At 39.4% G+C, this 12,500-nt stretch overlaps 1 protein-coding gene across 4 annotated transcripts in view; it reads left to right on the forward strand.

Annotated features, from left to right (window-relative positions):
• The window catches only part of meis2a (Meis homeobox 2a), a 107,882-nt gene that overhangs the window by 94,814 nt on the left and 568 nt on the right, over positions 1 to 12,500 (forward strand). For 3 of the 4 annotated variants that reach the window (XM_067456286.1, XM_067456284.1, XM_067456285.1), the window contains exons 10-12: positions 1,092 to 1,150; positions 3,040 to 3,150; positions 6,309 to 6,394. In XM_067456286.1, coding sequence (XP_067312387.1) covers positions 1,092 to 1,150; positions 3,040 to 3,150; positions 6,309 to 6,367 — 229 coding nt within the window. In that variant the 3' untranslated portion in view covers positions 6,368 to 6,394. The remainder of the gene's footprint in view (positions 1 to 1,091; positions 1,151 to 3,039; positions 3,151 to 6,308; positions 6,395 to 12,500) is intronic. The other variant, XM_067456287.1, reaches the window with a different exon arrangement.

Raw genomic sequence — 12,500 nt, forward strand, 5'->3', positions numbered from 1 at the left:
AAAAATGAAGTGTTTTAATGCTGACTTAATATTTTAGGTTAAATCAACTCAAATATCCAGGTTTTTCACATTTCAAGCTGACTAAACTTAATTTTAGGGCAGCACGAACACTTACTTTTTAAGTTGAAACAACATTCTTCAGTGTACAGCACTGCTAATGCTAATAATGCTATCGTTCATGAAACGTTTTATTGTTTTCTGAAGCATTTTAGTTGGACGTTCATTTAACATTTTTAAATTTTACAAGTGACGTTCAGAGAACATTCGAAAGGAACATTCCCAGAATGTTTGAAGAATAATACAATGAAACGTTCCCTCAACGTTCACAAAACCAAACTATCCAAACGTTTAAAAACGCTGACTCGAGTCTAAGTCCATGGCCATATTTTCTATAAATAGTTGAGACGAAAACATTGGAGTCCAAACCAGGTCCAGATTTGAGATGGACTTAAATCAGAGTCTGGTTTTGTTCTACCTAGAGTACGTTTAGTGTTGTTTCAGCTTAAAAAATGAAGTGTTTTAATGCTGACTTAAAATTTTAGGTTAAATCAACTCTAATATCCAGGTTTTTCACATTTCAAGCGGACAACTTAATTTTAGGGCAGCACGAACACTTACTTTTTAAGTTGAAACAACATTCTTCAGTGTACAGCAGTGCTAATGCTAATAATGCTATCAGTCATGAAACGTTTTCTAATATTACTCTTTATTCTTATATTACAGAATTATGAAATGTTCCCTCAACGTTCACAAAACCAAACTATCCAAACGTTTAAAAACTCTCGAGTCCATCTCAAGTACAAGCCCGTGACCATATGGTCTATATATAGCCGAGACCAGCTCATTGCAGGCCGAATCCAGATTTGGGTCTACCACACTGTAAAAAAAGGTCTTTCTCAAACTTACTTTTTAAGTTTAGTCAACTCAAATATCCAAGATCTCACTTAGTACTTCACATTTCAAGTTGGCTAAACTTCAGGTGGCATGTTTTTTGCAGTGCACTGCTAATGCTACTGATGCTGAGTGTGTAGCATCAGTTACGTGCGAGGTTTGTGACGTAACTGGTCGTGTTTTTTCTTGTGTGTTTTCAGGTTCATCAATGCCAGAAGAAGAATAGTGCAGCCGATGATTGACCAGTCAAATCGAGCAGGTAAACATCTTCATCTCATCCTCTTTAATGTTCTCAACACTGTCCATGTCCGTGAGCATTTCTACGCCACAGCGAGAGCAGACTGAATCTAATCGGATGTTTCTCCATCTCGCTGGTTGGAGGAACATTAGTGCGTCTCGATGCTAATCGGCCACAGGAGAACTTTACAGTAATTCTGCTTTCTCTTTGTGTTACGCTACATTAGAAGGTGATTTGCGAACGCATTCGTGAATTCACATCAGAAACAGAAGAGAAGTTCTCCACACTCTTAGGAAAAGCCTTCATTGGGGCTCTATATAGACCCATAGGCTTCTTTACTCGACTACAAACAACCTTTTATACTAAAAACACAATTCTATAAAGACAAGAAAGAGCCCTTTTTGACACAAAAGTTCTTTAGGCTATTATTCATTCATATATGACATTATTCTGCTACATTTTGTGGTTGTAATTCAGATTTACACTCTAAAAAATGCTGGGTTGTTTTAACCCAATGTTGGGTCAAATATGGACTAACCCAGCATTTGGGTTGTTTTAACCCAGTGATTGGGTTGTCTTAAGCAAATATTTTACCCGACAACAGGGTTAAAACAACCCAATGTTGGGTCAAATATGGACTAATCCAGTGATTGGGTTGTTTTAACCCTGCTGTTGGGTTAAATATTTGCTTAAGACAACCCAATCGCTGGGTTAAAACAACCCAATTGCTGGGTTAGTCCATATTTGACCCAACATTGGGTTGTTTTAACCCAGTGATTGGGTTGTCTTAAGCAAATATTTAACCCAACAACAGGGTTAAAACAACCCAATGTTGGGTCAAATATGGACTAACCCAGCGATTGGGTTGGTTTAACCCAGTGATTGGGTTGTTTTAACCCTGCTGTTGGGTTAAATATTTGCTTAAGACAACCCAATTGCTGGGTTAAAACAACCCAATTGCTGGGTTAGTCCATATTTGACCCAACATTGGGTTGTTTTTTACCCAATTTTTTTGTAGTGTAGAGTGTAGTATATTAAACTTGTAATAATTTAATATCAGTTTAATCATGATGATTTTTGGAGGAGAAAAACTGAAATGGCACTCTTCGTATATATATATATATATACTAACCCCCATACCTTAAGTTTTGTGATCATTCAAATGCATTCATGAATGAATTTGAATAAACTGATTAATTCAGTGAAATGTTTGTCAATAATATGAAATATTTAATCAGGAAAGGACAAAACAAATGATAATGAATGAACCCCTAAAAGGTTCCATATAAAACCTTTTTCCTGGTTACAAAGAAGCCTACACTCTATAAAATTCTGGCTAAAAACAACAACCCAATGTTGGGTCAAATATGGACTAACCCAGCAATTGGGTTGTTTTAACCCAGTGATTGGTTTGTCTTAAGCAAATATTTAGCCCAACCGCAGGACTAAAACAACCCAATCACTGGGTTAAAACACCCCAATCGCTGGGTTAGTCCATATTTGACCCCACATTGGGTTAAAACAACTCAGCATGTTTTAGAGTGTAAAGGATTCTTTTGTTTCTTCGTTAAAAAGGGCTCTATATAGAACCTTTTAGGGGTCCCGATACGTAGCGCTAATATAACCTCTTCTTCTGAGAGTGTAGGTCTTGATTGGCTTGATAACGTTGTTCTAGTGCCGATTTGAGAGGTTGAATGTATTAGGATTGCTGCAGCGAATACTGGGATACGGTTTCTAAATCTCGTTATGATCGACTGACCCCAGGAAGTGTGTGTGATGCTGGACAGTCGCCGTAAGCTTCTGCATGTTGGAGAATGACAGAAGACGTATGTGTGTGTTTGGGATACTCGCTGATTGTCTGGTGTGTCTTCTCTCTTCTTCCCCTGGTGTCCACGTTTGACTTCACTCAGGTTTTCTTCTTGATCCTTCAGTGAGCCAGGGAGCGGCGTACAGTCCGGAGGGCCAGCCAATGGGCAGCTTCGTGCTGGACGGACAGCAGCACATGGGCATCCGGCCGGCAGGTGAGAGCTTCTGCAGACTGAGCTCCTGAAATGGCGGATGTGTGATATGCCAGTTCTTATGCCATTTTGGTGTGCTATCAAGACACATAATCGCTTTTTAGCGTGTTTATCAACGCCGTTTCATTGTATCCACTTGCACTGCCCCCCCCCCACCCCACACACACACACACTCACACACACACACACACGCACACACACAGCCCCTAAACCTACCCATCACACACACACACACACTGTCCCTAAACCTACCCATCACAGACACACACACACACACACACACACACACACACACACACACACACACACACACACGCACACACACACACACACACACACACACACAGCCCCTAAACCTACCCATCACACACACACACACACACACACACACACACACACACACACACACACACACACACACACACACACACACACACACACACAGCCCCTAAACCTACCCATCACACACACACACACACACAGTTGTTTGTTTCAGTGTAGACATACACGCGATTAGCTAAAAATGCGCACAGATAACACACCACTGGGCTTTATAAAGTGGTGTGTGTGTTTCTCAGAGACCCGAGGTGTGCAGTCACACAGACCTCCACTACACTGGAAAACAATGCTCTTCTTATTTAGGATTTCTTTTCTTGTTTCCAGTCCAAATATCAAAAAAATCTTAAATCAAGATGCATTTACTAGACAAATAAAATTACATTTTTTCAGTTTCAAAATTAAAGGAACTGTGTGTAACAAATGTATTTGGCCCCACTTTATATTAGGTGGCCTTAAGTACTATGTACTTACACCAAAAAATAAGTACAACGTACTTACTGTGTTCAAATTGTATTGCAAAACACCTTTGCTAATATTGAGGTGGGATACAGGTAGAGTTAGGGACAGGTGTGGTGATAAGGGTAAGTTTAAGGGTAGGGTTAGGTGTAAGGGAAGTGCCAACTGTGTAATTACAAATGTAACTACAGAAATTAATTACAGACGTAATTACATGCAGGTATTTTTAAAATGTAAGTACAATGTAAAAACATGTATGTACACAATAAGTGCAGTTTATTAAATGATTAATTACAATGTTAGTACATAGTAGTTAAGGCCACCTAATATAAAGTGGGTCCATGTATTTTAATGAATCCTAAAATGGCCCTGATATGTCTCTAGACATTCAGAAATCATTTCAAACACTGATATCACTGCCAGTCAGGAGTCAGGAGTGTTTGGGGTTGCCAGATCTGCTCTAGTTCCCACAGCTGCAGATCTACAAACGTTCTGCTGATCCTGCAGCCAATCTGGCAACCTCGACTCAGAGGGAGGGGGAGGAGGAGACACCGCTCTACAGGCATTGGAAAGGGATTGCAGGACCAGTTTAGGCCACAATCTTACACACACTTCCTTTAATTGAGTTTTTGCTTAAAACAGGCAAAATAATCTGCCAATGGGGTGAGAAAAATAATCTTAATTCAAACAGAAAACAAGATTATTTTTCTCACCCCATTGGCAGATTATTTATCTTATTTTAAGCAAAAACTCTCTTCATTTTGAGTTATTTTCCCAAAACAAGACAATCATTTGTACTTGTCTAGTAAATGTTTCTTAATGTAAGAATGTTTAAATGTTTGGACTAGAAACAAGACAAAAATACTGAGTAAGAAGAGCCTTTTTTGCCTTGTATCGCTTTTGGTCGTTATTCTTTTCAGTTTTCTGCTGCCCACGATTGGAATAATTTGCAGCAGACTTTAAAGCTTAGTTCATTTATTTCTCTATCCTCTTTTAAGAATTTGGTCAATGATACAAGATCGCTGTATTTTTGTATTAATTTGATGTTTTTACTGTATTATACCTGCTTCTTATGCTGCCTGTTGGCCAGGTCGTCATTGTAAACGAGAACCTGTTCTCAACTGACTTACCTGGTTAAATAAAAAGGTTCTATCATGCGTTAAGTAAGGGCTAATGTCCACCAGCCGGTTGTTATCTCAGAATAAACCCCTCCAGAGCGATCAGGACCCCGAGGCGAAGCGGAGCGTCACTCTGAAGGGGTTTATTCTGCGATAACAACCGGCTGGGTGGACATTATCCGCTTATTACACGCCTACTAGTCTCAAATAAATTACACACTAAATATTGTCTCGAGATTAAATATTTTATTAGCTCTTCCGCAAAAGCTTTCGCAAAGAAAAACAGTTCCAGACTGCTTTAAGCCTTTATCTATCGCTGCTAAATGTTGAGAATGAATGCTGAAAGGGTTAGTTCAGCCAAAGATGAACCCAAGCCTCTGATTTACTCACCCTCAGGTCATTATTGGTGTTTATGACATTCTTCTGTCAGACAAATACAATCAGAGTTATATTTAAAAAGTCCAGGCTAACGTTAATCCCAGCAGTAGTTGGAGCTGTTTCTGAAGTCCATTAAATGCAGCTGTCCGTCAAATAACGTGCTCCACACGACTCCGATGGGTTAATAGAGCCTTCTGATTCCAATCGATGCGTTTGTGTCAGAAAAATATCCATATTTAAAACGTTATAAAGGAAACCCGCCTTGAAGTCTTCCAGTGTAACCCACGGCTGCTTAAGCCACAAGATGGCGCCAGCGTTAAGCACAGAAGTAGAACCGGTCAGGATAACTCGCAGTACCCGGATGAGCGGTGTGTGTTATCTGGAAATAACGTACCGCTGGAATGAGCGATTGACCAATCAGAATCAAGCATTTCACAGAGCCGTGTAATAAGAATTTATAACCAATAAAAGGTTCTACATAGAACCCTTTTTAAGGGCCAAAAGTGTTCTTTCTTATCATTATAGAAGCTTTTTAGCATAAAAGGTCTTTGGAGTTGAGTAAAGAACCCTATTGGTCTATATAGAACCACAATGAAGCCTTTTTTCTAAGAGTAGGGTGACCAAACGTCCTGTTTTCCCAGAATATGTTCTGGCCCTAATATAACAATGTTCTATCCATTCAGAGGGGGCATACCTTAAATGTATTGAAATGAATAAGGAATCTTTGAGTAAACTTCGAGTATCATTTGAGTATCTCATTGCCGGTCCGAGTGTCCTGGTTTTCAGCCATTTTCAGTCACCCTACTCTATTCGCGTCTCGGCACTGACTTTGTATGCAATCTACTACAATAATGAAATGTGTCTCCGCAGGTCCTATGAGTGGCATGGGCATGAACATGGGCATGGACGGCCAGTGGCACTACATGTAACGTCTGTACAGTAAAGAAAAGGGGGAAGTAAGTACACTGGCACTCTTTCTCTTCCTCCGCCTTTCTTTCAGGAGTCTTTCCTGTCCATTTCCTGCCAGAAATCCCCTGAAATCCCAAAATAACAGCCTTGACGCTGGGCTTTACGGCCGTCCTGCGATCGCTAAAGAGAGCGAGTCAGGTGAGACGCAGGTCGTGCGATGTTTCCCGGGAATAAAAACAAGGCAGGAAAGCACTAAAGTGGAATTTATTTATCGCCGCGCTCCTCGTCTCATGCGGCCAATGCAAATGTTGGACATTTGGGGGGGATGGCATCTCCTGGGGTAGAAGATGACGGGGTGAAATTAAGCGGGCTCCGGTGAAGCGATAAAAAAGGAGAAGTGAAACTGTCCTCGGAGTGACATAAATCCGTCAGGGGAAGGATTGATGCCCAAATTATCTTATATGCAAAGACGGGAAGAGCGCAGTACATTACGCTCCCGGAGAGAGATATAGACGGCGGCTGACACGGCCATCCTTCACCGGGGGAAGCCGCCTGCCTTTCCTTTCTTTTTTTTTTCCCTGGGAATCGGAATATCTTCAGAAGGGAGCGGGAAGTTGGCATTAAAGTAGGGCCGTGTGTAAATGCGCTTGCGTTCCTCGTCTGATTAAGACGGCCATTACGCTCCGCGCCGGCGCCGCGCCACTGACATTTGAGAAATCAAGACGTATGGCGTCCCAAAGGTGGCAGGGCAGAGAAGATTTTATTTAACACCTCTACTTCCTGCTCAATGAGCCTCAATATAATAACACTTTGCTTGATTAAAAGATCCCTTTATATGTAAATAGACAGCGGTTTGCTGTAGGTCAGGATAGCGAGGCTGCTCTCGCGAGCGCCGGCTCTCAAACAGCCGCAGAGACAACATTTGCTCAGCTTGGGTAATTTTTAATACGGCGTAGGATCATTTTGAGAGTATTTAATTACGTAACATATTTTATGCTTCATGAGCAATTAGATTAATAGCTTAATACACAGGAATATTAGCCATCTCTGATTCGATTACACACACACACAATATGCCGTGTTTGCTGTTTAATTACGGAGAGGTGTGCTGAAGGACTCTCAAAAATGCTGGGTTAAAAACAACCCAAGTTGGGTTGAATATGGGTTGTTTTGAACCTATTCAAACAACCCAATTTCTGGGTTTGTCCATTTTTATCCCAGCATCTTTTTGAATGCATGATGGAGGTTTTCACGGGCTTTATTAAACATGTGCATTAGTGTAGTCAAGACCACCTAAACGAGACCAAGACCAGACCAGCACTCCTTAAAGTCATCTAAGAGATCCTTATCTGCCATCTGAGAAACGACTCATATTTAATTAATTAATGTAGTTAGATTAGTAAGACACTATAGCGCTGATACCAATCACGGACAATAAAATATGGCACAGAAGGTGCATCTGAAATGGTACATTTACATCTTCATTAATAATGCTCAGATTAATTTAACATTAAAACATCAATAATTTAACATTCTCAGAATCATTTATTAAACCGATACATTTAAAATTAGTCATTTTTTGTTTATTGAACGTTTGTATGAATCAATATCATTCACAATCACGTTTATATTCATGAAAACAGCTCTCTTGTTCTTGTAATATTGCTTAATTATATTCTGTTAAATACGAAATAAAATAAATATATATAAAAGTTGGCCGTTTTTGAGGCAAGGCTTCATTGCTTTTGAACCCGGCAGCACAGTAACACAATAAATCACATTATAAAGAAGTTATAGATTGCATTTTAAGCAGTAAGTTTTACATCAAATCACATTAATGATGTTAAATCAGACAATGCACCAGATATGTAGTGATATCCTCGCAGTTGTAGGCTTGAGATAAAATCCTGAGTCCTCTAAATCTGAAACTAAAACAAGACCTTCAAAAAATGTCCGGTCTGGAGTACTTCAACACTAATGTGCATTTCTGTGAGTGCCAGATGACCCTACAGTGACCCAAACCCCCTCTAAACGACTCTTGTTAATGCCCTCGGGGTCACGGTAAAAACACGGCGTCCTGCATGTTCCTCAACACTTCACATCTCTGCAGAGCGGTAGAGCAAGATCTGGTCCTGTATGAGAGCGGTCTCTAATCCACCCAGGACTCCAGAGCTCTGAATGAGGATGTGTTTTAGGCCAGGGGTTTGCAAACTGGGCTCCGGGGACCCCCATAGAAGTCCTCCAGATGGTCCTAAGGGAACCCCAGAAAAGCTCAGAGAATAAAAAGACAAAGCAAAACAAGTCTACTGATCACTGTTTAATTCCCACACTGCAAAAAATGCTCTTCTCACTCAGTATTTTTGTCTTGTTTCTAGTCCAAACATAAAAAAAATCTTAAAACAAGAAGTATTTACTAGACAAGCAAAAGTAATTGTCTTGTTTTGGGAAAAATAACTCAAAATGAAGAGAGTTTTTGCTTTTTGATTTGTATATGTTTGCTTAGTATCTTAAGTGAGTTTTTCTCACTATAGTCTCCTTTATCTCGCTCGCTGGGGTTGTAAGGCGATATTCTTAACGGGGTATGTAGGATGCTTTTACACACTGAATGTGAAAGTTGCTTATATAAATTATTTTGAATTGAAATTATTCTTCTTCAAGTCTAATATCCAACATTAAGTAAAGCCAATTTATGTTTGGAAACAATATGTTGCATTTATAATGTCACTCTTACTATTTATATAAATGTTGTTTTTTTAAACATAAAAATATATAGATTAGGAAGGGGGTCCCTCTTAAATAATACTATATAACTATTATAACACTGGAATTATGATCTAAGTTATTCAACAAAATATACAAATAAAATGAATTATTTAATTCTATAAACTATAATTGCTGATCTGCCAACATTGTCTCTCTCTGATAAATTAAAATAAGCTGATAACATCACTGTTTACTCCAGAACGACTGTACAGCCAAATCTAATTCTGCTGCAGTATTGTCCTGTTTGACACTGAAGCTGCTCTGACACAATCGGCGTTGGAAAAGTGCTGTATAAATAAAGATGATTGATTGATTGATTGATTGATTGAAGATCCATCATATTTGGGGGTCCTTGGCATCCTAAAGTTTGAGAGCCTGTGTTTTAGGGAGGTTCTGCGGGGTCCACGTCGCTTTAATGCAAGGGTTTGATTCCCAGAGAATGCAAAGCCAAATGAACTCCCCATGACGTGAAGCGAATCTAGATGTCTTCTCACACACGTGCTCGAGTCGAGCGTTATCAGACGTCTCTGCCCGAGTGTGCTTGGTCTGAAATATCTCCAGCCGTATTAGATGGAGACACTTGGCCTGAATGTAGATTGCCATGCGATTCCCATTCACATGGATCCATCCGCAGGCGCTGTAAAAACGCTGTATTTTCTAGGCCACACATGACATTAGGTGGACATTTTGTAAAGGAAAACTACATGCCTGCGCACATACATTTTCAAACACGCTTGCCTATAGCCTAAACACGTCATCGTTCTCACAGATTCATGTATTTTTTGAAGTTTACACGAAGATGATAATGGTATTGTTTCAAAACTATTTCACAAGTTTGCATTCTCAAGCCATCAAACACTAGACGCGTCTCCAATGCCCTTCAAATTGAAGTTGCGACGGTCGATGGAAAGGTGTAATTTTCACAAAAAATTACTTTATCAGCCATTTCCAAAAAGGAATATTTCACAAAACTGCAATGGAAACTGTACAGGTCACCTGGTGCAGGTAAAAGTTGCTCATTCTTTACAGATGATGTGGTATGAAGACGAGACAGACTTCTTTATTAAAAGACAAAAGAATGAGCAGGAATACTGGAAGCTAGACAGAGAAAGGCCACACTTTCTCAAGACCTTGAGGCAGATGAGGGAGAAACATCTCACACGCTTCCGCTTCTCTTCATGTAAAATACTGTCCAGAGCGGTGGCTGGATATGTTTACACCGACCAACATCTGTGACTGAACGCAAGAGGAAACAAATACAGTCACAGAGCTAACGGAGACATTTCACAATCGGTTTTTATCGACAGCCAGCGGTTATTTGCACCATGTGAAAATAACAGTCTTAGAGATTGATGATATTTATACAGTGCAAATAGTGATATATTCTATTGACACCATATAAAAGTAGCTGTTCTTTGCAATATTAATAGTAATTACATGTAATTTACCCTTTATTTTGGCAGATACATACTGTTTGCACCTCAGTATTGTTGTACAGTTACAGGATGCAATAATAACTGAGTGTGAATGATAAATTATTAAATGGACGCCGCCTTACGGGACAATAAAAACCCTCTCTACACCGACCCCTGACCCTACACAATACATGCTTTATCATCATTAAACATTTCCTCAGGCACTTTATTTCCACTTTTAGAAAATTTTCTTTGAATTCGTTACATTTTTATTGAAAGTAAATGCCTTTCCGATGTAATATGTGATGGGAAAATGGAGAAGAGCGAGCCGGGTCTATCGTGTGAAAGCCGAGATCTTTAAGCCTCATACTTTACTCACTACGACGCAGAAAACGTTCAATATGGATGACTCTTTTTTATCTTGTTTGGCCCTACCAGGCATTGTTAGGTGGAGTTAGTGTGAATACACACTTGTGTTATTGTTATTATGTGGAAAAAGACACTCCGTTTAGAAAATACTGTGAAAGTTTTACACAAATCTGTAACGGAAATGAATCAATCAAAAATGGATCTTTTCTCCAGAGCTGCTGTTCATCCAGAACAATCTGTCTTCCATTAATCTCCTATTATCACTGCAAAACTATCTGTGTTGTGAAAAGCACTGCGAGTACCAGAGCTGGACAAACTACACAACTTCATTACTAGAGTAAAAATAACAGTACTGCTGGTCAAATATTACTCCGTCACAAGTGCAAGTTGTAAAAACTGATTTTTACTGGAGTAAAAGTACAGAAGTATTTGTTTTCAAAAGTACTTAAGTATCAAAAGTAAATGTCCTTCTTTATGTCGCCGCATTATTTTATTATAGTTGTATAAATGCACATTATGCCATCATGGTTTAAGCCAGTCAGTGACGCTCCATCTGACACACTAGCAGACGACTAACTTAAACTCATTTAAATACTTGTAGAAAAGTTACAAAGCTCTTTATAAAGCTGCTGTCACTTTAAGGCCGAATGCACGGATCCAATACACTGATACACATCTGATATTCTCACACTGTTCACCTTCACTGAAGACAGAATCAACTTTGTTTATGTGAATACTCCACTAAATGAGCATTTGGACATCCGTCTTCTTCCATTTTGCTCTAAACTATAAATCAGTGTTTAATAAATGCTGTGAAATCATTGAACTTCACGAGACTCTACAAGAGTGATTCCTGAAAGGCTTTCTGCAAAAACCCAAACACCTTTTAAAGAAGAAAAAAATCATCCACTGACTTTCAGAGCTGCGACAGAAACGACTTTCCACTTCGCTGATAGAAATGTAGAGGAGTAAAGAGGACGATATTTGTCTTTCAGATGCAGCGAAGGTAAAGTCATAAGTTTACAGAAAGAATAATACTCCAGTAAAGCACAGAGACTCAAACAGTGAACTTAAAGGGTTAGTTCAGCCAAAAATGAAATGTCTGTCATTAACTCCTCTCCCTAATGTCGCTCCACACCCGTAAGACCTCCGTTCATCTTCACACACAGTTTAAGATATTTTATATTTAGTCCGAGAGCGTATGCAAGTGTATGCACACTATACTGTCCATGTCCAGAAAGGGAATAAAAACATCATCACAGTAGTCCATATGAGACATCAGTGGGTTAATTAGAGTCTCTTGAAGAGTCGAAAATACATTTGGGTCCAAAAATAACAAAAACTACGACTTTATTCAGCATTGGCTTCTCTTCCGCGTTTGTGTTCAATCCTCAAATAAAGATTCAAACGGTTATGAATCAGCGAATCGATTCATGATTCAGATCGCCAATGTCACGTGATTTCAGCAGTTTGACACGCGATCCGAATCATGAATCGATTCGATACTCCTCGGACTAAATCTAAAATATCTTAAACTGTGTGTTACTATGTGTGTGCTGTGATTTTTGGCTGAACTAACCCTTTAAGTACGGTCCTCAGGTAAATG

This window comes from Pseudorasbora parva, chromosome 10 (genome assembly GCF_024679245.1).
Source record: "Pseudorasbora parva isolate DD20220531a chromosome 10, ASM2467924v1, whole genome shotgun sequence".
In the NCBI taxonomy this organism is placed as follows: Eukaryota; Metazoa; Chordata; class Actinopteri; order Cypriniformes; family Gobionidae; genus Pseudorasbora; species Pseudorasbora parva.